The sequence below is a fragment of the Oncorhynchus mykiss genome, chromosome 14, assembly GCF_013265735.2.
Source record: "Oncorhynchus mykiss isolate Arlee chromosome 14, USDA_OmykA_1.1, whole genome shotgun sequence".
Classification (NCBI taxonomy): domain Eukaryota; kingdom Metazoa; phylum Chordata; class Actinopteri; order Salmoniformes; family Salmonidae; genus Oncorhynchus; species Oncorhynchus mykiss.
In genome coordinates this window covers 19319844-19344360 of record NC_048578.1, presented here as the reverse complement: position 1 = coordinate 19344360, position 24517 = coordinate 19319844, and the positions used below count along the sequence as shown (strand labels likewise).

Here is a 24517-nt window from a genome sequence, read left to right as displayed (position 1 = left end):
GGGGGGGGAGGGAGACGACGGGGAGAGAGACGGGGGAGAGAGGGGGGGGGAGAGGGAGATGGGGAGAGAGACGGAGGGAGAGGGAGAGACGACGAGAGGGGGATGGGGAGGGAGACGGGAGACCGGGGAGGGGGGAGAGAGACGGGGGGAGAGAGGGAGGGGGGAGAGAGAGACGGGGGGGAGAGGGAGATGGGGAGGGAGACTGGGAGAGAGACGGGGGGGAGGGAGACGGGGAGGGAGACGGGGGGAGAGACGGGGGGAGGGAGATGGGGAGAGAGACGGGGGGGAGGGAGACGGGGAGGGAGACCTGAGAGAGAGACGGGGGAGAGAGACGGGGGGGAGAGACGGGGGGGAGAGACGGGGGGGGAGAGGGAGACGGGGGAGAGAGTCGGGGGGGAGAGGGAGACGGGGAGAGCACTAGAGAGACAGAGAAGGAGAGATGGAGCAATGTCTAACTTAACATGTCTTGGGGGTGGCTCGACTGGTTCTATCATGACATATGATGCCTTGAAGAGTTCAGGTGTGGCCTAAGGGAAGTGTGTGTGCATGCTGTGTATGCATGCTGTGTATGCATTAAAATAACCGATAAACATCAAACTGCCACTTAAATGCCCTTGTCACCGTCTTAGATTTAGTGTGCAGCCATACCCTTTTCTCCTGCCACACTACCTAGTGTTCACGGTATGACAGGTGTCTTCAGATCTAGAAAACAGATTTGGGTGGGGGTGTATAAAGTAGAGGTCAACCGATTTAATCGGAATGGACGATTAATTAGGGCCGATTTCAAGTTTTCATAACATTCGGAAATCGGTATTTTTGGACACCGATTTGGCCGATTTAAAAATAATAATACAAATTTTTTGTATAAAAAAAATGTACACCTTTATTTATCCTTTATTTAACTAGGCAAGTCAGTTAAGAACACGTTCTTATTTTCATTGACGGCCTAGGAACAGTGGGTTAACTGCCTTGTTCAGGGGCAGAACAACAGAGTTTTACCTTGTCAGCTCGGGGATTCAATCTTGCAACCTTACAGTTAACTAGTCCAAAACTCTAACCACCGGATGACATTGCACTCCACGAGGAGACTGCCTGTTACGCGAATGCAGTAAAAAGCCAAGGTAAGTTGCTAGCTAGCATTAAACTTATCTTATAAAAAAACAAGCAATCAATCATAATCACTTTTAACTACACATGGTTGATGATATTACTAGTTTATCTAGCGTGTCCTGCGTTGCATATAATCGATGCGGTGCGTATTCGCGAAAAAGGACTGTCTTGCTCCAATGTGTACCTAACCATAAACATCCATGCCTTTCTTTAAAATCAATACACAAGTATATATTTTTAAACCTGCATATTTAGTTAATATTGCCTGCTAACCAGGCTCTCTGTGAAGACTATTTCTTCCTTACAAAGACAGCCAACTTCGCCAAACGGGGGATGATTTAACAAAAGCGCATTTGCGAAAAATGCACAATCGTTGCACGACTGTACCTAACCATAAACATCAATGCCTTTGTTAAAATCAATACACAAGTATATATTTTTAAACCTGCATATTTTGCTAAAATAAATCCAGGTTAGCAGGCAATATAAACCAGGTGAAATTGTGTCACTTCTCTTGCGTTCATTGCACGCAGAGTCAGTGTATATGCAACAGTTTGGGCCACCTAATTAGCCAGAATTTTACGTAATTATGACATAACATTGAAGGTTGTATGTAACAGGAATATTTAGACGTATGGATGCCACCTGTTAGATAAAATACGGAACGGATCCCTATTTCACTAAAATAATAAATGTCTTGTTTTTGATGATAGTTTCCGGATTCGACCATATTAATGACCTAAGGCTCGTATTTCTGAGTGTTATTATGTTATTACTAAGTCTACGATTTGATAGAGCAGTCTGACTGAGCGATGGTAGGCACCAGCAGGCTCATAAGCATTCATTCAAACAGCACTTACGTGCGTTTTTCCAGCAGCTCGTCACTGTGCTTCAAGCATTGAGCTGTTTATGACTTCAAGCATATCAATTGGGGTATTGGGGTATTGTCCAGACAAAGATTTTTAGTGTAGCAATATTACGTTGTATGAAATTCAATCAGATGTGAACAATAGGCTTTGCAAAAATGTGGGCACCCTTGTCATTCTGTTGATTTGAACTACTTAGCACGGATTAATTGGAACACACAATTGGTTTGGTGAGCTCATTAAGCCTTGAACTTCATAGACAAGTGCATCCAATCATGAGAAAAGGTATTTAAGGTGGCCAATTGCAAGTTGTTGTTCTCTTTGACTCTCCTCTGAAGAGTGGCAACATGGGGGCCTCAAAACAACTCTCAAATGACCTGAAAACAAAGTTTGTTCAACATTATGGTTTAGAGGAAGGCTACAAAAAGCTATCGCAGAGATTTAAGCTGTCAGTGTCCACTGTGAGGAACATAGTGAGGAAATGGAAGATCACAGGCACAGTTCTTGTTAAGGCCAGAAGTGGCAGGCCAAGTAAAATATCGGAGAGGCAAAGACGAAGGATGGGGAGAACGGTCAAAAACAGCCCACAGACCACCTCCAAAGAGCTACAACATCATCCTGCTAAGATGGTGTCACTGTGCATCGTTCAACAATTCAGCGAACTTTGCACAAGGAGAAGCTGTATGGAAGAGTGATGTGGAAGAAGCCTTTTCTACACACACGCCACAAACAGTCGCTTGAGGTATGCAAACGCACATTTGGACAAGCCAGCTTCATTTTGGAATAAGGTGCTGTGGACTGATGAAACAAAGATTGAGTTATTTGGTCATACCAAGGGACGTTATGCATGGCGGCAAAAGAAAAAGAAAAATAAAGTTCCCGTAGTGAACGGGATATTTTGTAAGGACAAGATGCTAGAATATGCATATAATTGACAGCTTAGGATAGAAAACACTCTAAAGTTTCCAAAACTGTAAAAATATTGTCTGTGAGTATAACAGAACTGATATTGCAGGCGTAAGCCTGAGAAAAATCCAATCCGGAAGTGTCTCATGTTTTGAAAGCTCTGCGTTCCAATGCGTCCCTATTGAACAGTGAATGGACTATCAACCAGATTACTTTTTCTCCGTATTCCCCAAGGTGTCTACAGAATTGTGACGTAGTTTTACACATTTATGTTGAAGAATACCCGTAAGCGGCTACATTGCGCAATTGGTCACCTGATGGCTCTGAGTGTTTCTCGCGTAAAATACAGAGGTAGCCATTATTCCAATCGGTCCTACTGAAAAACCAATTGTCCCGGTGGATATATCGAATAGATATTTGAAAAACACCTTGAGGATTGATTATAAACAACGTTTGCCATGTTTCTGTCGATATTATGGAGCTAATTTGGAATATTTTTCGGCGTTTTCGTGACTGCAATTTCCGGGCGACTTCTCAGCCAAACGTGAAGAACAAACGGAGCTATTTCGCCTACAAAAATAATATTTTTGGAAAAAAGGAACATTGGCTATCTAACTGGGAGTCTCGTGAGTGAAAACATCCGAAGCTCATCAAAGGTAAACGATTTAATTTGATTGCTTTTCTGATTTCCATGACCAAGTTACCTGCTGCTAGCTGGACAAAATGCTATGCTAGGCTATCGATAAACTTACAGAAATGCTTGTCTAGCTTTGGCTGTAAAGCATATTTTGAAAATCTGAGATGACAGGGTGATTAACAAAAGGCTAAGCTGTGTCTCAATATATTTTACTTGTGATTTTCATGAATAGGAATATTTTCTAGGAATATTTATGTCCGTTGCGTTATGCTAATTAGTGTCAGTCGACGATTACGCTCCCGGACCTGGGGTGGGGAGTTACTAGAGGTTAAAGTTGAGGGTCGCATGGATTCCACTCAATATCAGCAGATTCTTGGGAATAATGTTGAAGAATCAGTCACAAAGTTGAAGTTACGCCGGGGCTGGATATTTCAACAAGACAACGACCCAAAACGCTGCTCAAAATCTACCCGGGCATTTATGCAAAGGAACAAGTACAATGTTCTGGAATGGCCATCCCAGTCCCCAGACCTGAATATCATTGAGTATCTGTGGGATGATTTGAAGCGGGCTGTCCATGCTCGGCAACCATCAAACCTAACTGAACTGGAGATGTTTTGCAAGGAGGAATGGTCCAAAATACCTTCATCCAGAATCCAGGCACTCATTAGAGGCTATCGGAAGCGTCTAGAGGCTGTTATTTTAGCAAAGGGAGGCTCTACTAAATTTTGATGTGATTTTTCTATTGGGGTGCCCAAATTTATGCACCTGTCTAATTTTGTTTTTATGCATATTGCACATTTTCTGTTAATCCAATACACCTCATTTCACTACTGAAATAGTACTGTGTCCATCAGTTATTTGATAGATCAAAATGAAATTGCTGATCCAAACACCCAATTATTTATATATAGAAATCATGGAAATTGTCAGGGGTGCCCAAACCTTTTCATACGACTGTAGATGAAATACAAATCGTATAGAGAGATTGTCCTATAATTCCTATAATAACTACAACCTAAAACTTCTTACCTGGAAATATTGAAGACTCCTGTTAAAAGGAACCACCAGCTTTCATATGTTCTCATGTTCTGAGCAAGGAACTTAAACGTTCGCTTTTTTACATCGCACATATTGCACTCTTACTTTCTTCTCCAACACTTTTTTGCATTATTTAAACCAAATTGAACATGTTTGATTTTATTTGAGGCTAAATTGATTTTATTAATGTATTATATTAATTTAAAATAAGTGTTCATTCAGTATTGTTGTAATTGTCATTATTAAAAAAAAAAAGTTTTTAAATCGCCCGATTAATTGGTATCTGCTTTTTTTTGGTCTTCCAATAATCGGTATCGGCGTTGAAAAATCATAATCGGTCGACCTGTAGTATAAACAGACACACAATGAGCTGAGGCCTGAAATATGTCCTCTGTACCATCTGTTGATGGAAACCGATCCATTTCGGTTTCCAAAGAGGAGAGAGGGAGGGGGGGAGAGAGAGAGTAACAGCAAGAGTGTGAGAGAGGGAAAAAGAGAGCGAGGGAAGAGAGTACAGTTGATATCACAGTGATCTAATACCTAGTGGAATCTGAATTGCCTTCTTTCTCAGGCAGCCTTTAGATGTGGTTATGTAAGTAATCAAGGTAGCGTAGAGAAAAGAGACCTGTCTATTTAGTCAAGCTAGAGGAGAGGAGGAAGGACAGAGGGAGGAGATGAAGGTGAAATGACACAGGGCCATTCTGTTGAAGGAAAGGGAGGTGGAGAAACTGACGCTGAAACTGACTTGGAGTCACCTATCTACTGTATTTCTCGCTCTTTCTTTAACTTTCATTTGGTCTTTGGCCCTCATTTGGCCCTTTCTGCTGGATCAGCTACACTAGCTATATATACACAAATGATGTGGCCACCCCTTCAAATTATTGGATTTGGCTATTTCAGCCACACCCGTTGCTGACAGGTGTATAAAATTGAGCAAAAGCCATGCATTCTCCATAGACAAACATTGACAGTAGAATGTCTTAACTTTTAAGAGCTCAGTGACTTTCAACATGGCAGTCTTTCCAACAAGTCAGTTGGTCAAATTTCTGCCCTGCTAGAACTACCCCGGTCAACTGTAAGTGCTGTTATTGTAAAGTGGAAAAGTCTAGGAGCAACAACGGCTGAGCCGCGAAGTGGTAGGCCGCACAAGCTCACAGAACAGAACTGACGAGTGCAGAAGCGTGTAAAAATCGTCTGTCCTCAGTTACAACACTCACTACCGAGTTCCAAACTGCCTGTGGAAGCAACGTCAGCAAAATAAATGTTTGTCTGGAGCTTCATGAAATGGGTTTCCATGGCCGAGCAGCCTCACACAAGCCTAAGATCACCATGTGTAATGCCAATCATCGGCTGGAGTGGTGTAAAGCTCGCCCCTTTACCATCTGGCAGTCCGACGGACGAAGTTAGGCTTGGCGGATGCCAGGAGAACGCTACCTGCCCGACGGAATAATGGTCTGTGGCTGTTTTTCATGGTTTGTGCTAGGCCCCTTAGTTCCAAATCTTAACGCTGCAGCATACAATGACATTCTAGACGAGGTCCATACAGAAATGGTTTGATGAGATCGGTGTGGAAGAACTTGATTGGCCTGCACAGAGCCCTGACTTCAACTCCATCAAACACCTTTGGGATGAATTGGAACACAGACTGCGAGCCAATCCTAATCGCCTCACTAATGCTGAATGGAAGCAAGTCCCAGAAGCAATGTTCCAACATCAAGTGGAAAGCCTTACCAGAAAGGTGAAGGCTGTTCTAGCAGCAAAGGGAGGACCAACTCCATATTAATGCCCATGATTTTTGGAATAAGATGTTTTACAAGCACATACATTTGGTCATGAAATGTGTTAGTATCCTGTTGCCAACTAACAAATGTGGTGCTCTCAAGGGGAGGTCATGTACAAAGTGAAAAGAATCACCTTTATATGTCTCCTTATCAAAGCTGCCAGAAATGGGAACAAACAGAATATCTTCAAAATATCTTCTAATTGCTATAGAGCCTTTCTATTAGTCATTGGATCTGACAGGGTTAGTTGCAAGCACAGAAATCTACAAATCACCTCAACCTCAAAACAGGCAAGCATGAACTGATCCATATATTATAAGGATTAGTGAATTTACATGATCCCACAGCACTTGTCGCAAGAGTATGGGATGTTATCCCTGGTGCCTTGGCTACCAAGTCATCCTCAGCTTCTAATTTAAACCTTCTCCTTTCTCTTGCAACTCTCTGCAAATCTAGGTCGTTAAAGAGAGTGTTCTCAGCCAACCTGGTAACATAAGGATTAGGTATGAACAAGCAGATTGACATGTAAATGAATAAGCTTCCACCTACTAACGATCTGGACTTGAGTCATTTGATTGACTATCCCATAATAATCCCACTCATGTGGGAGTAGGTCTGTAACACTCTTAACTCCTGGGTCACCTGTAAAGGTCATTATGACATGGAATGTTGTGTGGGAGCTGAACAAGCCCACTAGGCTGACCTATGATCTCTGCTGACTAGTGTGTGAGTAAAGTATCAAGTGTAGCCTTAGGTCAGCTCACCTACACACACATGGAATCACACATGCTCACACACACACACACACTCAAACGCATGCACACACCAGACCGACACGGGACCTGTAGATATAGTTCAATATGTCACCATTCTGACACATGGTTGAGAGCTTATTTAGTTTGATGAGAAATATGTTAGTGAGAGAATGGAAGGCAAACATGCCTGCCCGTGTGTTTGTGTCTGTTTGTCTCTGTGCGTGTGTCCATTTGTGTGTCAGAGAAAGACATTAAATAATAATTTGTCCTTGCCCTGCTATTGCCTAGAGGCTCTTGAACAAAGAAAAGCATCCAAACAACCTTGAGGCTGAAGCAACGGGGTCAAACAACCTTGAGGCTGAAGCAACGGGGTCAAACAACCTTGAGGCTGAAGCAACGGGGTCAAACAACCTTGAGGCTGAAGCAACGGGGTCAAACAACCTTGAGGCTGAAGCAACGGGGTCAAACAACCTTGAGGCTGAAGCAACGGGGTCAAACAACCTTGAGGCTGAAGCAACGGGGTCAAACAACCTTGAGGCTGAAGCAACGGGGTCAAACAACCTTGAGGCTGAAGCAACGGGGTCAAACAACCTTGAGGCTGCAGCAACAGGGTCAGGCTGGAGAGTTTGGAGAGACTAATATTTTCTCTCTTGCAACTACTCTCGCTCTCTCTTTGTCCCCCTCTACTTCTCTCTTTCTCTCTCCCTTCCCCTCTCTCTCTCCCTCCTCCTCTCTCTCCCACTCTCACTTTCTTCCTCCTCCCTCCCTCTCAGTCCAGATCAGTTTTTCCATTTGTATGTCATTCCATAACTACAGTGTGGAGTAGGTGCAGCTCATTTGACAGCTCTCTAACCTGGAACCTATGATCCTCCTCGTCTCTCTCTCTCTCTCTCTTCCTAGCAGGGTTGCCGACTGCAGTAGGAAACTCAAGAATGTAAGTGACACCTCTCTATATTGTTTGTCAGTCTGGTAATCTGTTATGTCCTCGTGTCTATGGGTTGGTCTGCCTGGTAATCTGTTATGTCCTCGTGTCTATGGGTTGGTCTGTCTGGTAATCTGTTATGTCCTCGTGTCTATGGGTTGGTCTGTCTGGTAATCTGTTATGTCCTCGTGTCTATGGGTTGGTCTGCCTGGTAATCTGTTATGTCCTCGTGTCTATGGGTTGGTTTGTCTGGTAATCTGTTATGTCCTCGTGTCTATGGGTTGGTCTGTCTGGTAATCTGTTATGTCCTCGTGTCTATGGGTTGGTCTCTCTGGTAATCTGTTATGTCCTCGTGTCTATGGGTTGGTCTGTCTGGTAATCTGTTATGTCCTCGTGTCTATGGGTTGGTCTGTCTGGAAATCTGTTATGTCCTCGTGTCTATGGGTTGGTCTGTCTGGTAATCTGTTATGTCCTCGTGTCTATGGGTTGGTCGGTCTGTCTGGTAATCTGTTATGTCCTCGTGTCTATGGGTTGGTCTGTCTGGTAATCTGTTATGTCCTCGTGTCTATGGGTTGGTCTTTCTGGTAATCTGTTATGTCCTCGTGTCTATGGGTTGGTCTATCTGGTAATCTGTTATGTCCTCGTGTCTATGGGTTGGTCTCTGTCTCTGGCTGTGTTTTGTCTTTTTTTTGTCATTCTTTCTGTCGTTCTTTTCTCCATCTCTGAATATCTCTCTCAATCCTATCCCTCTCCCTTAGTCAGTCCATCCCATGAACCCCTCTCTTTCTCCCTCCGTCTATCTCCTGTCTCTGCTGCTTTAAGAGGAGCTAGCGAGCTAGCATAGTGCGTTTGTCATCCTCTGCAGTGAGCTCTCTACCTGACTTGGCTTGCTATAGCGTGCTCTGTCTAACATATGTGACTATACTCAGCCAAGGCTGCCTCCAGCTCTAGCCCCACAGCTGTTTTAGCAGAGGGACACTGAAACGCTGCATTAGACTCAGTCTGCACTGCATGAGAACGTCCCATAAACTCCCAACAGCTGTAGAGTGAGCTAGCCTAGTGCTGCTGTCGATTGTAGCCTTTTCATTGTAGCAAACTGCAGCAACAGCATTCAATTATAAAAATACAAAAATTGCTGAGACTCAGAGCACCATCAAACTGAAAAAAAGAGATAGGTGGAGTGTTTTGTACACGCAGCTCAAACTTGGCTAGGAAAAGGGACTATCATGCTTGACTGGATGGAATTCTGCTGGCCTCATGGATTGTTAAACTGAATCAAGCGTAAGGTATCTTATTCACTATGACGTAGGTATGTTTTGGAGAAAATATTGTTTGGCATTTTGGTTCTGTAGGTATAGAGCTGCTGTGAAGGTGTGTGTGCTCATGCAAGCTACAGGGGTGGGCAACTCCAGTCTTCGAGGGCCTGATTGGTGGCACACTTTTTCTCCATTACTAGCAAACACAGCTGATTTAATCAAATTGCATTTTAAACTGAAGATCATGATTAGGTGATTATTAGAGTCAGGTGTGTTAGCTGGGGCTGGGGCTGGGGCAAAACTGTGACACCAATCAGGCCTGTGTACACACTTGTGGCACAAAGAGGTTATTGTTCCATCCGGAAGGAACACATTTTGTCAGGTGACTGGTCCAGTGAAACTATCAGAGAAGACGGGCACTGTAAAGTGAGGCGGAGACAGACGTGCAGAGGGCATGACCTCAGGTCTTCAAGATGTTGCAGGATTAGTTTGTGGTGTATACTTTCAGTGTGACATGCTGTCACAAGGGTGTTTGCAAAGGTGTAGCTACAACATGTTTAGCCAGGCTAGGTATGCTGTTTAATTTATCATTGCAACAGTTGTAGAACCTACTGTATATTCCACAAACAGAGCATGAGTAGTATGAACATTTATACCCTGTCTAGGCTATTTATTGACACAAACATTTTCCATCCTTAGAACAGCACCTGAGGTGCCAGCATCCCTTGCTGTTTGACAGACAGGTGTTGTACTGAAAGTTGCAAGTATCCAAGTTTGAATCCCAGTCTACCTACCTGACTTCACTTTGTGTACATTTGTCATGCTAAATGGTAGTGTGGGTGCTTGTGATGAATGTGAATATTATTGTTTTGCCTTCTAGATTCAGTGCACTGGATGTGCATTGTGGGTGAAGTATGTTTAGTTTTTGTTTTGTAGCCTAGATTGTCATCTGAAAAGAGTGCTTACAATTACTGTGTACCACACATTACGCAAACCACCCAAGACAACCTGTAATCTGTTTTATCAAAGGAATACCCCTAGATCCTTAGATGACTTTGATATCACAAAACAAAGCAGACACTCTATCAGCTTGTTCTTGCAACATAAAAGATCCTGTGTGATCTCCATATGGCCACAGTAGCAAGAGTGCTGTGTCCACACAGTGGCCGAGCTACATATAGGGAGGGACATGAGATGGTAGATGAAGTTGGCATGGTAAATTAGCTGTCAGGGCTATGCTAGCATAGTAAAACAACCTTACCCACGTGGCAATGGTAAAGAGAGCAAGAAAGCTAGCTGTGTGTTCATATTGGCCAGGACAAGGGCTAGGTCTTTTTTTGTACAGAAACTCCTGGCTAGCCTATTATAGTGATAGGGAAAAGAGTGGACCAAATATATCAGGAAGTGAACCCTATTGGTGGCCTCTTTGATGAAACTCTTACAAATTGAAGGCAAGTGGAAAGGAGGGTGATTTAGTTTGTATGACTGGACTTGACATCAAACTAACACTCAAGGGAGAATAGTACATTGAATTGATGCAATTGGGGAAGAACAACTGTGGAGCAATTGTGTGTAGTATCAATTGTGTGTAGTATCAATTGTGTGTAGTATCAATTGTGTGTAGTATCAATTGTGTGTAGTATCAATTGTGTGTAGTATCAATTGTGTGTAGTATCAATTGTGTGTAGTATCAATTGTGTGTAGTATCAATTGTGTGTGGTATCAATTGTGTGTGGTATCAATTGTGTGTGGTATCAATTGTGTGTGGTATCAATTGTGTGTGGTATCAATTGTGTGTGTGGTATCAATTGTGTGTGTGGTATCAATTGTGTGTGGTATCAATTGTGTGTGGTATCAATTGTGTGTGGTATCAATTGTGTGTAGTATCAATTGTGTGTGGTATCAATTGTGTGTGGTATCAATTGTGTGTGGTATCAATTGTGTGTGGTACGGTCGCTGCACAAACCGCATGGCAAAACGATATGTCCAGAATGTATCCGGAATATTGAATGTGTCAGTACAGTACCTCAATGTGTCTGCAACACATGTCTGAGTTAGCAATATTTTTATTTTATATAAGTTAGCCCAATGTTCCGCTTTGAGAGATGGTATAATTTTGCTAGCTAATGGGTACAGTGTGCCATAGCTGGCATCTATCACATAGACACACTGTGTGAAATGTGGAATTCTCTGATTGCGCTCAGGTGGCTGAGAATGCTTGTGTTGCTGTCGGCTAGTATTAGCGTTATGAAGCATACCTTGGAGCTGTCAAGAATTTCATTTGTGGCTTACAGTATGTTAACTTTACCCATATCAACATAGGTTGATTTTGCAATGGCATTTTGCCAGGTTTACTCAGTAAGCAAACCGTTAGTTTGGTCAGTTTTTTGGGGGGGGAAAGTGGGATATTGGGCCCGTAAAGCATTTATCAAGCAACTTTGCTAATTATCAAATAAGCTAATGTATCATGTGCTAGCAGTCTTGCATAATGTATTACACAACTTGTGCACAAGCTTGAGGTATGAGACCACTGGGAATTAGTTAGCCCAAAAGTTGGTTGACTGTGCGGGTGGGTCAATTGGCAATGATCTACCACTAAATTGAATGTTACAGACTGACGTTAATACCTTGTCTTGTTGATACTGGCTCTAAAATCCTCTTCCTGCTGTAATGATTCCTCCACAGGTTCTGATTACCATATACTGGCTGGGCCGGGCTGCCAACAGCTGCACCTCCTACAACGGGCCCACACTGGACCTGAAGGAGTTTGAAGGCCTGCTATCACAGATGCGAAAGGTGTGTACAGGGATAGATGTAAGGCTTTGACATGGCTCAGTTTGTTGTATCCTAGTGATAGCAATGACAAGGTTGGGGGTTCAATTCCTGGAAGGGTGGTTTATTTTTACGTCTTTGTAGATGTTCAAAGTAGTTTTGCAGTTGTTAGGTGGCTGTACTATTAGGAACGTTAGACTAGAAGGGACTGTCCAACCTAAGCATATATTTTATTTGGCAAACGTAAGGATGTTATGACGCAAACTCCCCTCGGTGTGCACTGATGCTTTCACTACTCCATCCTTTATCTCTCCCCTTCCCCTCATGGAGTCATCCCTAGAAAAGAATGCTCTCTTTCCTCTTTCTCCCCCCCCATTCCCACCTCTCTCTTTGTCCAGGGATGATCTCAGGCCTTCAACTGGTCCTCCAGAACCAGTGTGTGTCACCTGGACTATGGCTTTTTACAGCCCCCCAGGGACATATAGGGATGTAGCTGTAGCAACCGTTCTGAGCGTGAGGTCACTCCTCTTCCATTTATTCTATTCTCCCTCTATTATTCTCTATAAATGAGAAATGACCACTTAACCTAGAATGCTTTCCCAGATGTCTGTATAGTCCAGAATAACAGGGCCACATCTCCACTTAACAAAAGGTAATGATAGTGACTTAAAGTGAGAGAGAAATTCAATAGGTTTATGAATTCCTGTCACACGCAATACAGGAGGTGTATTAATGCTGGGCAGGAACCAAAACCTGCACACCCATTAGCTTCAGGTCCACTGCTGTTGTCCGAGCTGAGGCTTCAGCTTTGGATGGATCAATCCTATGAACCCTATCAGGAATACCCCCCCCCCTCCCCTAGAGTTGCCACTCAAAGCCAGCCATTGTACCCCACATCCCCCCCACCCACCATGAGGTCAGCCAAGTAGGACCCCGGCATCCTCCTTCACTCAGGATCTGGCACAGGGAATAGGTCTGAGGAATTGAAAGACGGAGTAGATTGGAGGGTAAGGGGGGAAAATGGGTTGGGGTGGGTGGAGAAAGGGATAGTGTGGGAGGGATGGAGAGGGGGAGTGGAAGGGAGCAGGAGAGAGGAGTAGAGGAAGGGGGGAGAGAGGGACAGGAGGGTTTGAGGAAAAGAGAAGGGGCAGTGGAGAGGGAGAAAGAGGTGGTAGGTGTCAGCCATGAGGGGGAGGGGGAAAGAGAAACAGGGCTGGTCCAGGAGGTTCCTCCGGCAGACGGGAAGGAAAAGTCTTTCCTCAACCCTGGAAACTAGAGAAGCCACAGACAGGGTTACACTGTGCAGCTTAAAACACAGAGACAGAAGTAGAATATCAATTAGAATTGGAAAGAGGAAGTGAATGTACTTGTCCGTGTTGGAGGAATCATGGTGAAGGAGGGATCCAGATTGGAGGGGGTATTGGGATAATCTCAACACAAGTCTTTTTACATTGACGTGTGTGTGTGCATAAATTTGCATGCTTGTGCATTTGTGTGTCAAAGGAGGCGGAGGACACGGAGAGCCCCCAACGCAGCATACGGGACAGCGGCTACATCGACTGCTGGGACTCGGAGCGTAGCGACTCACTCTCCCCGCCTCGCCACGGCCGAGAGGACTCCTTCGACAGCCTGGACTCATTCGGCTCACGCTCCAGACAGACGCCCTCGCCGGACGTAGTGGTCGCCCGCGGCATTGGCAGTGATGGTAGGACGCTAGAAGCCCGGATGGGTCACACTGCGCACACAAGTCACATGCTTTTACTGTCTCATACTGTCTGGTGTTACCTGGGTCAAAACCTAACAGAAGAAAATGGACAAAACCGGGAGGGACTACCTGAACTTGAACTCTCATTTTCGTTGTAAAACATTTTCTGTTGCTAAATGGTGTGCACCCTGTTGTGTTACAGTGGCTTGCATAGCTGTAACTGTTTTGTTCATGTAGCTGTCATCACATAGTGACTTGCCTCATTCACCACCAATGGTTTATTCTGTGCACTTTAATGATGCATGTCATGCATTTTCACCTACAGTGTCATTGGGGCAGGTGGTGGAATAGTCACCGTCAGCTGGTCTGAAACTAGCTACCCCTATTTGCTCTTTTCAACCTCCAATCTATGTGATCATCTGTCAGGGTATCTCCATCTCAGCCCAGCTCTGTTATTGACATATGTACAAAGGAGGTTTTGTGTTTATTCCTCGGGCCCAATGTTTAGGGCTGTTGCTGTGGGTTACGTCTCTTTGAAGGCCCTCTTGAAGAGACATGGAGAGAGAGAATTGAGATCAGGTGGTGGAGAGAGGAGATTGCAGTCTTGACTGACGGTTTGCAACATATTCTAGTGTAGCTGTTTTTTACATACCAATTCTTCAACTGTTACAATCTGTGGTGTTGCACTAGATGATACCTGAGAGTGATGCATATCAGTCACAGTGGGTGTGAGTGTTCTGTCTGTCATCTGTAGTGATGCACTAGAATTAAGATACCTGAGAGTGATCCATATCAGTCACAGTGGGTGTGGGTGTTTCTGCTTGTAATATAGGGGCATACTCAATTTTGTGCCTATATTTGTATGCACACCTAGGGACGCATGCACGTGCACACATACACCATTATTGATTGATATAATCCCTCTCCTCTCTTATACAGGCCTATGCTACCCTTGAGGACTATATTTTGTATATTAGCAGCTGCAATTTCAACACTAGACTAGCAAGCTCTCCATCGAACGCACCAGAGGAAAAATAAGATGTGTGTTTTATGTATTTTCAGGCAAGGAAAGAGAAGCCAAGAACTAGGTTCTGTATTTTAAAACTCTATGATGCTCCAACCAGAGCCTTTTAAAACCCTGATTGTTCAAGGGGGGGTTGAGATAAAATGAGACCTAACCATAACCACACAAGCCTAGCCTGCTTTCATCTTTTAATATGCGCACGTACACAGACATATATAAACTTAGCAAAAAAATAAATAAAAATGTCCTCTCACTGTCAGCTGCTTATTTTCAGAAAACTTAACGTGTAAATATTTGTATGAACATAAGATTCAACAACTGAGACATAAACTGAACAAGTTCCACAGACATGTGACTAACAGAAATGGAATAATGTGTCCCTGAATAAAGGGAGGGTCAAAAGTAAGTCAGTTTCTGGTGTGGCCACCAGCTGCATTAAGTACTGCAGTGCTTCTCCTCCTCATGGACTGCACCAGATTTTTTCTTGCTGTGAGACGTTACCCCACTCTTCCACCAAAGCACCTGCAAGTTCCCGGACATTTCTGTGGGGAATGGCCCTAGGCGCTCACCCTCCAATCCAACAGGTCCCAGACGTGCTCAATGGGCTCTTCGCTGGCATGGCAGAACACTGACATTCCTGTTTTGCAGGAAATCACACACAGAATGAGCAGTATGGCTGGTGGCAATGTCATGCTGGAGGGCTATGTCAGGATGAGCCTGCAGGAAGGGTACCACATGAGGGAGGAGGATGTCTTCCCTGTAACGCACAGTGTTGAGATTGCCTGCAATGACAAAAGCTCAGTCCGATGATGCTGTGACACACCGCCCCAGACCATGATGGACCCTCCACCTCCAAATCGATCCCGCTCCAGAGTACAGGCCTCGGTTTAACGCTCATTCCTTTGACGATAAACGTGAAACCGACCATCACCCCTGGGGAGACAAAACCGCAACTCATCAGTGAAGAGCACTTTTTGCCAGTCCTGTCTGGTCCAGCGACTGTGGGTTTGTGCCCATAGGTGACATTGTTGCCGGTGATGTCTGGTGAGGACCTGCCTTACAACAGGCCTACAAGCTCCCAGTCCAGCGTCTCTCAGCCTACTGTGGACAGTCTGAGCACTGATGGAGGGATTGTGCGTTCCTGGTGTAACTCGGGCAGTTGTTGCCATCCTGTACCTGTCCCGCAGGTGTGATGTTCGCATGTACCGATCCTGTGCAGGTGTTGTTACAAGTGGTCTTCCACTGTGAGGATGATCAGCTGTCCATCCCGTCTCCCTGTAGCGGCGTCTCACAGTACAGACATGGCAATTTATTGCCCTGGCCACATCTGCAGTACATACATACATGCAGACAACTCTCCCCCCCCCCCCCCCCCCCCCCCCCCCCCCCCCACACACACACACATTACATACACTGTGTGTGCGCGTGTGTTTTCATTTTGGATGGTGCAATGGTGTCAGACAATGGATGGAAAGGATTAAAGCAACAGCTCTGCTTAAATGTCCATATTCCAATGCATCCGCCATGTTCACAATGGTCGCATGTAACATGCGATGCTGTGAGTAATGTTTCATGTCGGAAAGACGGACACGTCAACAGCTGTAAAAAAAGATTTATGCACTGCAAGGAAGACATAAATGGAGTCTGAATTCTAGCTTGACTGAAACTGAAGATGTTTTTTAACTTCATGCTAGTCATAAGTGACCATAGGAAGTAGGTAAGTAGTATCACACAGTATAATTGTCAAAGCAACCTCTTAACTTTTAATGGAGGCTCGTAAAAGGTTGCAATGTTTCACCAAGTGTTTTGGCTGAGATTCTGAGAACTAAAAGCAACACATGGGCTGAGACCAATATTCCTGTCGAGGGCTAGGGTGTGTTATTGTTTAGAAGGAAGTGGGGAGGAAATGTCTGTGTCGATGGGTGAAAGTGCTCAGAGCTGGATTTTTGGTTTGCAGGAAAACGACTTACAGTAGTGAGTGCGTACATTTTCATATTTGTTTATACTGGTCCCCCGTGGGAATCAAACCCACAACCCTGGCATTGTAAGTGCCACGCTCTACCAACTGAGCCACACAGGACCACGTTATGTTTGCTATCGGTTTGTAGGGAAAAGCTGAGTTGATGTTTAGTTGATGTGTTTGCTATTCGTTTGTAAAGATGTTTTGTTATTGGTTTGTTGCAAAAGGTGTTGAGAGGTTTGTTCTATTGGATTGAAAGGAAACATTGAGTTGTTGGTGTTTTTTTTGTATTGGTTTATAGGGAAACGTTGAGCAATAGATGCTGGGTAAAGCCATGTAGGTAAACATTGAGTGGTTTTAGTGAGGCCAGCTGTACGTTAAAGATGTTCACTGTCCTAACCACAGTGCCTCGTCCAGGCCATCTCCAACCCTGGGCTCATCTAACTCTAATTGACTCTGGAACAGTTCCAGGAGACCTCCTGGAGGCCCACACACTTGGTCTGAGAACAGCAGGACAGAGATCAGCCAATGATGAGGCTCCCAATCATGACTGTTTATACAAATTAGCTACAGTTTTCCATGGTCCAGGCCTTCCTTAAACTGCTATCACCATTCTGCTCTCAAACTCACTGTGGAAGCTAACTCAGAGGATTTTAATTTCGTCTCCAAAAGAAATGTGATAATGGCAGCCCTCTTTTGTCAGGGGTTATGTAAATCAACGCACACTGTGGATAAATCGACATCTTTGTGTTACTTGCAAGAGGCCACTTCTGTACTCTCTTCCCTATTCTAGTCTTCACTCTTCTCTATTCCTCCCTCTTCTATTCGTCCCTGTTAACAGTAGTCCACATGTTTACATTTTAGTAATTTAGCAGACGCTCTTATCCAGAGAGACTTACAGGAGCAATTGGAGTTAAGTGCCTGGCTCAAGGGCACATCAACATATTTTTCACCTAGTAGGCTCTGGGATTCGAACAAGCAACCTTTCAGTTACTGGCCCAACATTCTTAACCGCTATGCTACCTGCCATTTACTGTGAACATGTGGTTTACTGTTGACAGGAGACCACAGGAGGTTGACAGGAGACCACAGGAGGTTGACAGGAGACCACAGGAGGTTGACAGGAGACCACAGGAGGTTGACAGGAGACCACAGGAGGTTGACAGGAGACCACAGGAGGTTGACAGGAGACCACAGGAGGTTGACAGGAGACCACAGGAGGTTGACAGGAGACCACAGGAGGTTGACAGGAGACCACAGGAGGTTGACAGGAGACCACAGGAGGTTGACAGGAGACCACAGGAGGTTGACAGGACACCACAGGAGGTTGACAGGAGACCACAGGAGGTTGACAGGCGACCACAGGAGGTTGACAGGCGACCACAGGAGGTTGACAGGCGACCACAGGAGGTTGACAGGCGACCACAGGAGGTTGACAGGCGACCACAGGAGGTTGACAGGCGACCACAGGAGGTTGACAGGAGACCACAGGAGGTTGACAGGAGACCACAGGAGGTTGACAGGAGACCACAGGAGGTTGACAGGAGACCACAGGAGGTTGACAGGAGACCACAGGAGGTTGACAGGAGACCACAGGAGGTTGACAGGAGGTTGACAGGAGGTTGACAGGGGACCACAGGTCAGTTGGTATGGGCTGCATGCATGAGTGGCACCTGCTTATGGTTCCAATTGAAGCTGTTGAAGGGTTAAACCCCTCCACTTTACAACCTACGGTCAATTTGAAGCAGAAGTACCTTAAGGCCTCTATAGTCTTCATCCGTCAAAAAGTGAATGTTTGCGTCCCAAATGGCATCCTCTGGTCAAAAGTAGTGCACTTTGAAGGGGAAATAGGGTGCCATTTGGGAAGCATAAATCTCTAAGTGGAGAAGGGGAGGACCTTAAAGGATGAATTTATGTGGCGGAGAGGGGGGAAGACCTTAAGCGATGAGGTTCTGCACATCCAAATGTTACTATTTTGGGTTAATTTGATGGTTGACAAGAGCAATCAAACAGTAGCTACCTTCAGCCATAATAAGTATACTGTACAGTTTGTTTAAGAAAGCCTAGAAAGGTGCATAGGTGGTAAAAGAGAGACTTCACTGGCAGACTGCTAAGTCACATGATCATCTAGGCCAGGTACTGGGGGACTCCTGAATGTACTGGTGTTCTTTTAAACTGATTCTTGTGGTTTATTTCCATTTTAACGGTATATGGCTATATCAGACTCAGAGCTCTTAAAGCCACAATCTAGAAAGTTTTCTGCTGTTCAATGGTAAATTTAATTGATACTGGGGTGTTTCTAGCTTACCTCTAGACTAATCTCAGTAACGTCTATCCAAATTGAGAGGTCAGTGGTTGGATAGCATCATTAAAATGAAAACCAATGAAGAAAGTGGTCCTTTTAGACCAGGATTGGGAAACGCTGATGTCTAATTTTAAAAACCTAAGCAGTTGTTGCCCCACCCACCGAGAGAGAAATGTTTCATGGGGGTACTGTGGTGGTTTAAGTCACTCTCCCTCTTTTGTACCCACCAGGCCGTGGCAGCGACTCGGAGTCCGACGCCGGACCCCACGGGGGCAGGAAGCTGCCAGACGTGCGCAAGGATGACATGCTGGCTCGGCGGACCTCGGTGAGCGAGCCCCGCGTGATGGTGCCCTTCAATCAGTACCTGCCCAACAAGAGCAACGCCAGTGGCTACGTGCCCACACCGCTGCGCAGGAAAAGGGGTGACCACGAGAGCCGGGAGGAGGGCAGTGGAGGGGGTGGAGGCAGCCGCAAGAGCTGGAGTACCGCCACTTCGCCCATAGGAGGCGATATACCCTTCAGGTGAGCATTGGTGATGTAATAAAAGTGATAGATAGATTGGAACAGAGCCTACTACCACTACTAAGTGGAATGCTAGTATGGATATTCGATCGTAGCCATGGTGTAATTTGGTAAATGTGTTGGCACTCTTTTCTCCAGGAAAACTTGATATTTTTAACTCATGTATGTCACTTGCTACACTTTGACAGACCAGTTCAGACAGACCCAAGCCAATAGATAGTGGGAGGTGTTTCAATAGCAGTAGGAGACCAGCACCATATATGCTAATATTGTATTTGTCATATATTGAAAAAGTACCTCTCATACGCTATTGTTCAAAATGATAACTGTTCTCCAAAATACTCATCACCACTCGATTCCTTCCTGAGATGATTCTCTGGATGAGGCCCATATTGAGATGATTAGCTTTATTTACACAGCAAGAGAGGAGGTTGGTGCACACACCTTAGCAGCTCGTTAGCCTAGTGTTATTTTTTAGCTACAGATAACACGAGCCTAATGGGCCATCAATCTAAACATTAGCCAAAATGCTAAGGGTTCGTTCTGTTATTAGCATTGAAACAAAAGAAACTCGGAGCCCTTATTCTTTATTTTCTAGAAGTGTCGGCATGTGGTGATGGACTGCTTCTCTCCATAACACCGATATGTTGTTTCTTCCACCAGACCTGACACACCACTTCGAAAACCGCTACCTTCAGCCAATTTTCCTTCATATTGTAATTCCCCCAACGCACAAAAGAGACTGGGAATGTCTTGTCTGATGTGGAACATGCATGTTTAAAGAGATTTTCCTGTACTTTTGTATACTATTTAGCCAGTAGTTCTGAGAGTAGTTCAAAAAATGTCTTTGAAAATTACCTAACGTAGCACGCAATTTTCCAGATATGCAGACGTGCAACACGTCATTGCTCGCTCTCTCCCTCTGCTGTGGGTGCGTCGTGTGTATTGATAGCTGTATTTCTTATGGCGAGAGGCTGAAGCTCATTGGTTGCACTTAAATTGCTAGGGGGCTGGCCCACATGGGGGAAAATGTGGCATCCAGAAAAACAGTTGCTTTCAAACTAGGGATTCTGTGGATAATTAAGGTAAAACAGTAATTCTGCTCATAGATTATTAGTGTATGAACCACACATTGACACATCCAGCTCAAAGCGTGAGGTTTAAAAAATACTTAGTCACCAAAGTTCTGGAGCATGTCTTTAAGAATAGGAAAAATATATATATTTTTAGTACTGTTGTGGCATGAATGGAGGATCTGATATAGACCAAATGTGTGTTTGATTGACCAAGGCCGAAGCACTCAGAGAAAAGCCAGCAACAGGCAAGACATTTGCTATGCAGACACAGATAGGTGACTCTTAAAATGTGTGAGCCACTTTGGCTACTATATGACCCTGTTGAGTGTTAGAAACCGATATCAAAACAGCGTATTGAGGTTTTCATGAAACTAAAATATGGCTTGTTTCACTCATCTTGTAATATTTCAGTAGATGGCTGAAATCTGGTGTGTGTGCGTTTATGAGCATGTGTGTGAGCGTGCTTGCATGTGTGCACACAGAGTACATGCATATATACTGTACAAACACATACATACATACATACATACATAAACTCAGCAAAAAAAGAAACGACCCTGTCTTTCAAAGATAATTCTTAAAAATCCAAATAACTTCACAGATCTTCATTGTAAAGGGTTTAAACAATGTTTCCCATGCTTGTTCAATGAACCATAAACAACTAATGAACATGCACCTGTGGAACGGTCATTAAGACACTAACAGCTTACAGACTGTAGGCAATTAAGGTCACAGTTATGAAAACTTAGGACACTACAGAGGCCTTTCTACTGACTCTGAAAAACACCAGAAGAAAATTGCCCAGGGTCCCTGCTCATCTGCGTGAACATGCCATAGGCATGCTACAAGGAGGCATGAGGATTGCAGATGTGGCCAGGGCAATAAATTGCAATGTCCATACTGTGAGACGCCTAAGACAGCGCTACAGGGAGACAGCACAGACAGCTGATCGTCCTCGCAGTGGCAGACCACGTGTAACAACATCTGCACATGATTGGTACATCCGAACATCACACCTGCAGGACAGCTACAGGATGGCAACAACAACTGCCCGAGTTACACCAGGAACGCACAATCCTTCCATCAATGACCCTCCAGCATGACAATACCACCAGCCATACTGCTTGTTCTGTGTGTGATTTCCTGCAAGACTGGAAAGTCAGTGTTCTGCCATGGCCAGCGAAGAGCTCAAATCTCAATCCCATTGAGCATGTCTGGGACCTGTTGGATCGGAGGTTGAGGGCTAGGGCCATTCCCCCCAGAAATGTCCGGGAACTGGCAAATCTGGCAAATCTGGTGCAGTCCATGATTCAGGGACACATTATTCAATTTCTGTTAGTCACATGTCTGTGGAACTTGTTCAGTTTATGTCTGTTGTTGAATCTTGTTATGTTCATACAAATATTTACACATTTAAGTTTGCTTAAAATAAACGCAGTTGACAGTGAGAGGACGTTTCTTTTTTTGCTGAGTTTACATGCATACATATGAGTGTGTTTGTTTACACTAGACGTCACCTACTAAATCGGGCCTTTGCTCCAACAGTGCATCTGACCTTGTTGACATGGCATGGTTTGACTTTAAGCTTATTAGTTTAAACCAGACTTTAGATGTAACACCTACACACCACTCTCACACGATGACGAATACAGGCTTCGCAATACGCATGGCTTCGTAATACGCAGGCTTCGCAATAGTGTTGGAAGGATGACTGGCTTCCAGCTGGATTCATTCAGCAAACATCGTATTTCCTCTCCGTGTGTGTGTCTCAACGCAAGGTTGTAATTGGAAAGAGTTAAACCTGTAAGTGGAAGTCAACAAGGAGCAAGTGTGAGCAGAGCAAGCAAGTGTGTCTCTGTGTGTTTACATGTGGGTGTGCAATTGTAGATCCTAAGGTCATGCTAACCCTATCTGAGTAAATATATGAGGACGTGTGCATGTGTCAGTGCATTTCTACACCTGTCTGTGCGCTTGAATGAGATCATGAGATTGGCTTGAGCTTTTCACCGAGGTCATCGGGTCCCTGACCGACCAATACCAAACAGTACATTATTCTTCATTCAGCTTGTTCTGCTTTTCAGTGACTCTTTATTCAAATGTTTTGAGATTTTTATTACATCATTATAATGTGTGATCTGTTAATTAGCTATTTTTTCCTTCCACATGTTTCCATTGGTGTGTTGCTTTTTGGTACTCCCATTGTCATTGTGCATATGATCACATTATCACTGTGTTTTGTGGTAATGCTTGCATGTTTCACATGCCTTGTGGCTTTGATTGTGCTACGCTGTGTTAGCGTTGCATGTTGGTGTTGTGATTGCCGCTTGTGTGTGTGTGTGTGTGTAACAGTCCAACCGAACTCCCCAACCTAGACGTACCCCCAGTTATAGCTCCTATTGAGCTCCAAGCCCAACCCCTTCCCCAACCACAGAATCAGTCAGAAGAACAACACAGGGGTGAGGAAGAAATGGAGGAGAGAAAAGAGGAGGAAGGGAGGTTGACTCCGGCATGCCCGTGGAGACAGGAGTGGAAGGAGGAGTATGAGCTTCACTCCTACACCCCCCCTCAGCGCTCACAGACCCCCACACTCAACCACAGGGAGACTGCTATACACCTGACTGTGACTGCTGAGCAAAGGTGCCCATCACTGTGTGCCCTAACTCCTAAAGCTAAAACAATAACCCCTTACCAAAACAATCCCCAGATGAAACTTTCCCTTAGTCTCTATTGTCTCATCAAGCCACAGTTCCAATGACCCTAACTTAATTAACCCTCTTTAGGATATCCCTGTAAAATATATTGAGCCAATTTGATTTCCTTATATTGTTTTGGTGATGACACCTTCAAACACACCCATGCAGATACTTCTAAAGACAACTACTTACACAAACTCAGGGAGATTCAGTGAACCATTTCATAAGAGCGTAACTTTTCCTGTTATTTTCCGACAAGGACATGACTGATGCTTATTTGGGGCCGTAGTGAGTTGAATTTGGATCCACCCTATGAATAGGTCTGCTTTCTCTGGCCTCGATATCTGAAGACCTGGCTTGTCACTATGTTGGCTGACTAAACACACTAAAGATGAAATAGGACTTGTGTACAGGGCATGTTCCAAGTCTGTGTCCTAAATGGCACACTATTCCTGATATAGTGCACTGTGTGCCCTGGTAAAAAGTAGGGGCACTATATAGGTAATACGGTGCTATTTAGGACATACCCAAGAGTTATTCTGGGGAGGTACGAAGAACATTCCAAACATAAGCTGTGCTGTGGCCTAGTGTTTTTGTTGGCATTGGACACAGCTGCCCTCTTTCGCTGCATGTGAAAACCAAGCTCAGAAGTTTGGGGTTTTGGTGTTTGCCAGGAGTCTGCAATGTTTGTTCTTTTTTATTTCTGATGAGTCGCTCTATGTGTTCCTGGCAGTTGTTTTGACATCCGTCCTGTAGCAACTTCTTATGGCCTTCTGCCTGTTAGTTGTTTGTAACTGTAATCAACAGTAGCCATTCTAGTCATTTAACATACGCTCTTATCCAGAACGACTGTCGGTGCTTTCAACTAAAATCAAATCAAATGTTATTAGTCACATGCGCTGAATACAACAGCCTTACAGTGAAATGCTTACTTATGAGCCTCTAACCAGCAATGCAGTTTAAAAAACCCCAGATAAGAATAAGAAATAAAAGTAACAAGTAATTTAAGAGCAGCAGTAAAATAACAATAGCGAGACTATACAGGGGGGGTACCGGTACAGAGTCGATGTGCGTGGGCACCGGTTAGTTGAGATAATATGTACATGTAGGTAGAGTTATTAAATTCTTCTTTCGATCTGTTGGGTCGGTATGCAAATTGGAGTGGGTCTAGGGTTTCTGGGATAAT

At 44.4% G+C, this 24517-nt stretch overlaps 1 protein-coding gene and 1 non-coding gene across 8 annotated transcripts in view; one reads left to right on the top strand and one right to left on the bottom strand.

Annotated features, from left to right (window-relative positions):
* Positions 1–24517, top strand: part of limch1b (LIM and calponin homology domains 1b) — a 145848-nt gene that overhangs the window by 84685 nt on the left and 36646 nt on the right. For 5 of the 7 annotated variants that reach the window (XM_036943114.1, XM_036943111.1, XM_036943112.1 and 2 more), the window contains exons 5-8: positions 7997–8030; positions 11960–12070; positions 13550–13751; positions 19271–19562. In XM_036943114.1, coding sequence (XP_036799009.1) covers positions 7997–8030; positions 11960–12070; positions 13550–13751; positions 19271–19562 — 639 coding nt within the window. The remainder of the gene's footprint in view (positions 1–7996; positions 8031–11959; positions 12071–13549; positions 13752–19270; positions 19563–24517) is intronic. The other 2 variants (XM_036943110.1, XM_036943113.1) reach the window with 1 other exon arrangement.
* Positions 16782–16857, bottom strand: trnav-uac. Its single transcript has one exon. It is a non-coding gene; the product is annotated as a tRNA-Val (tRNA).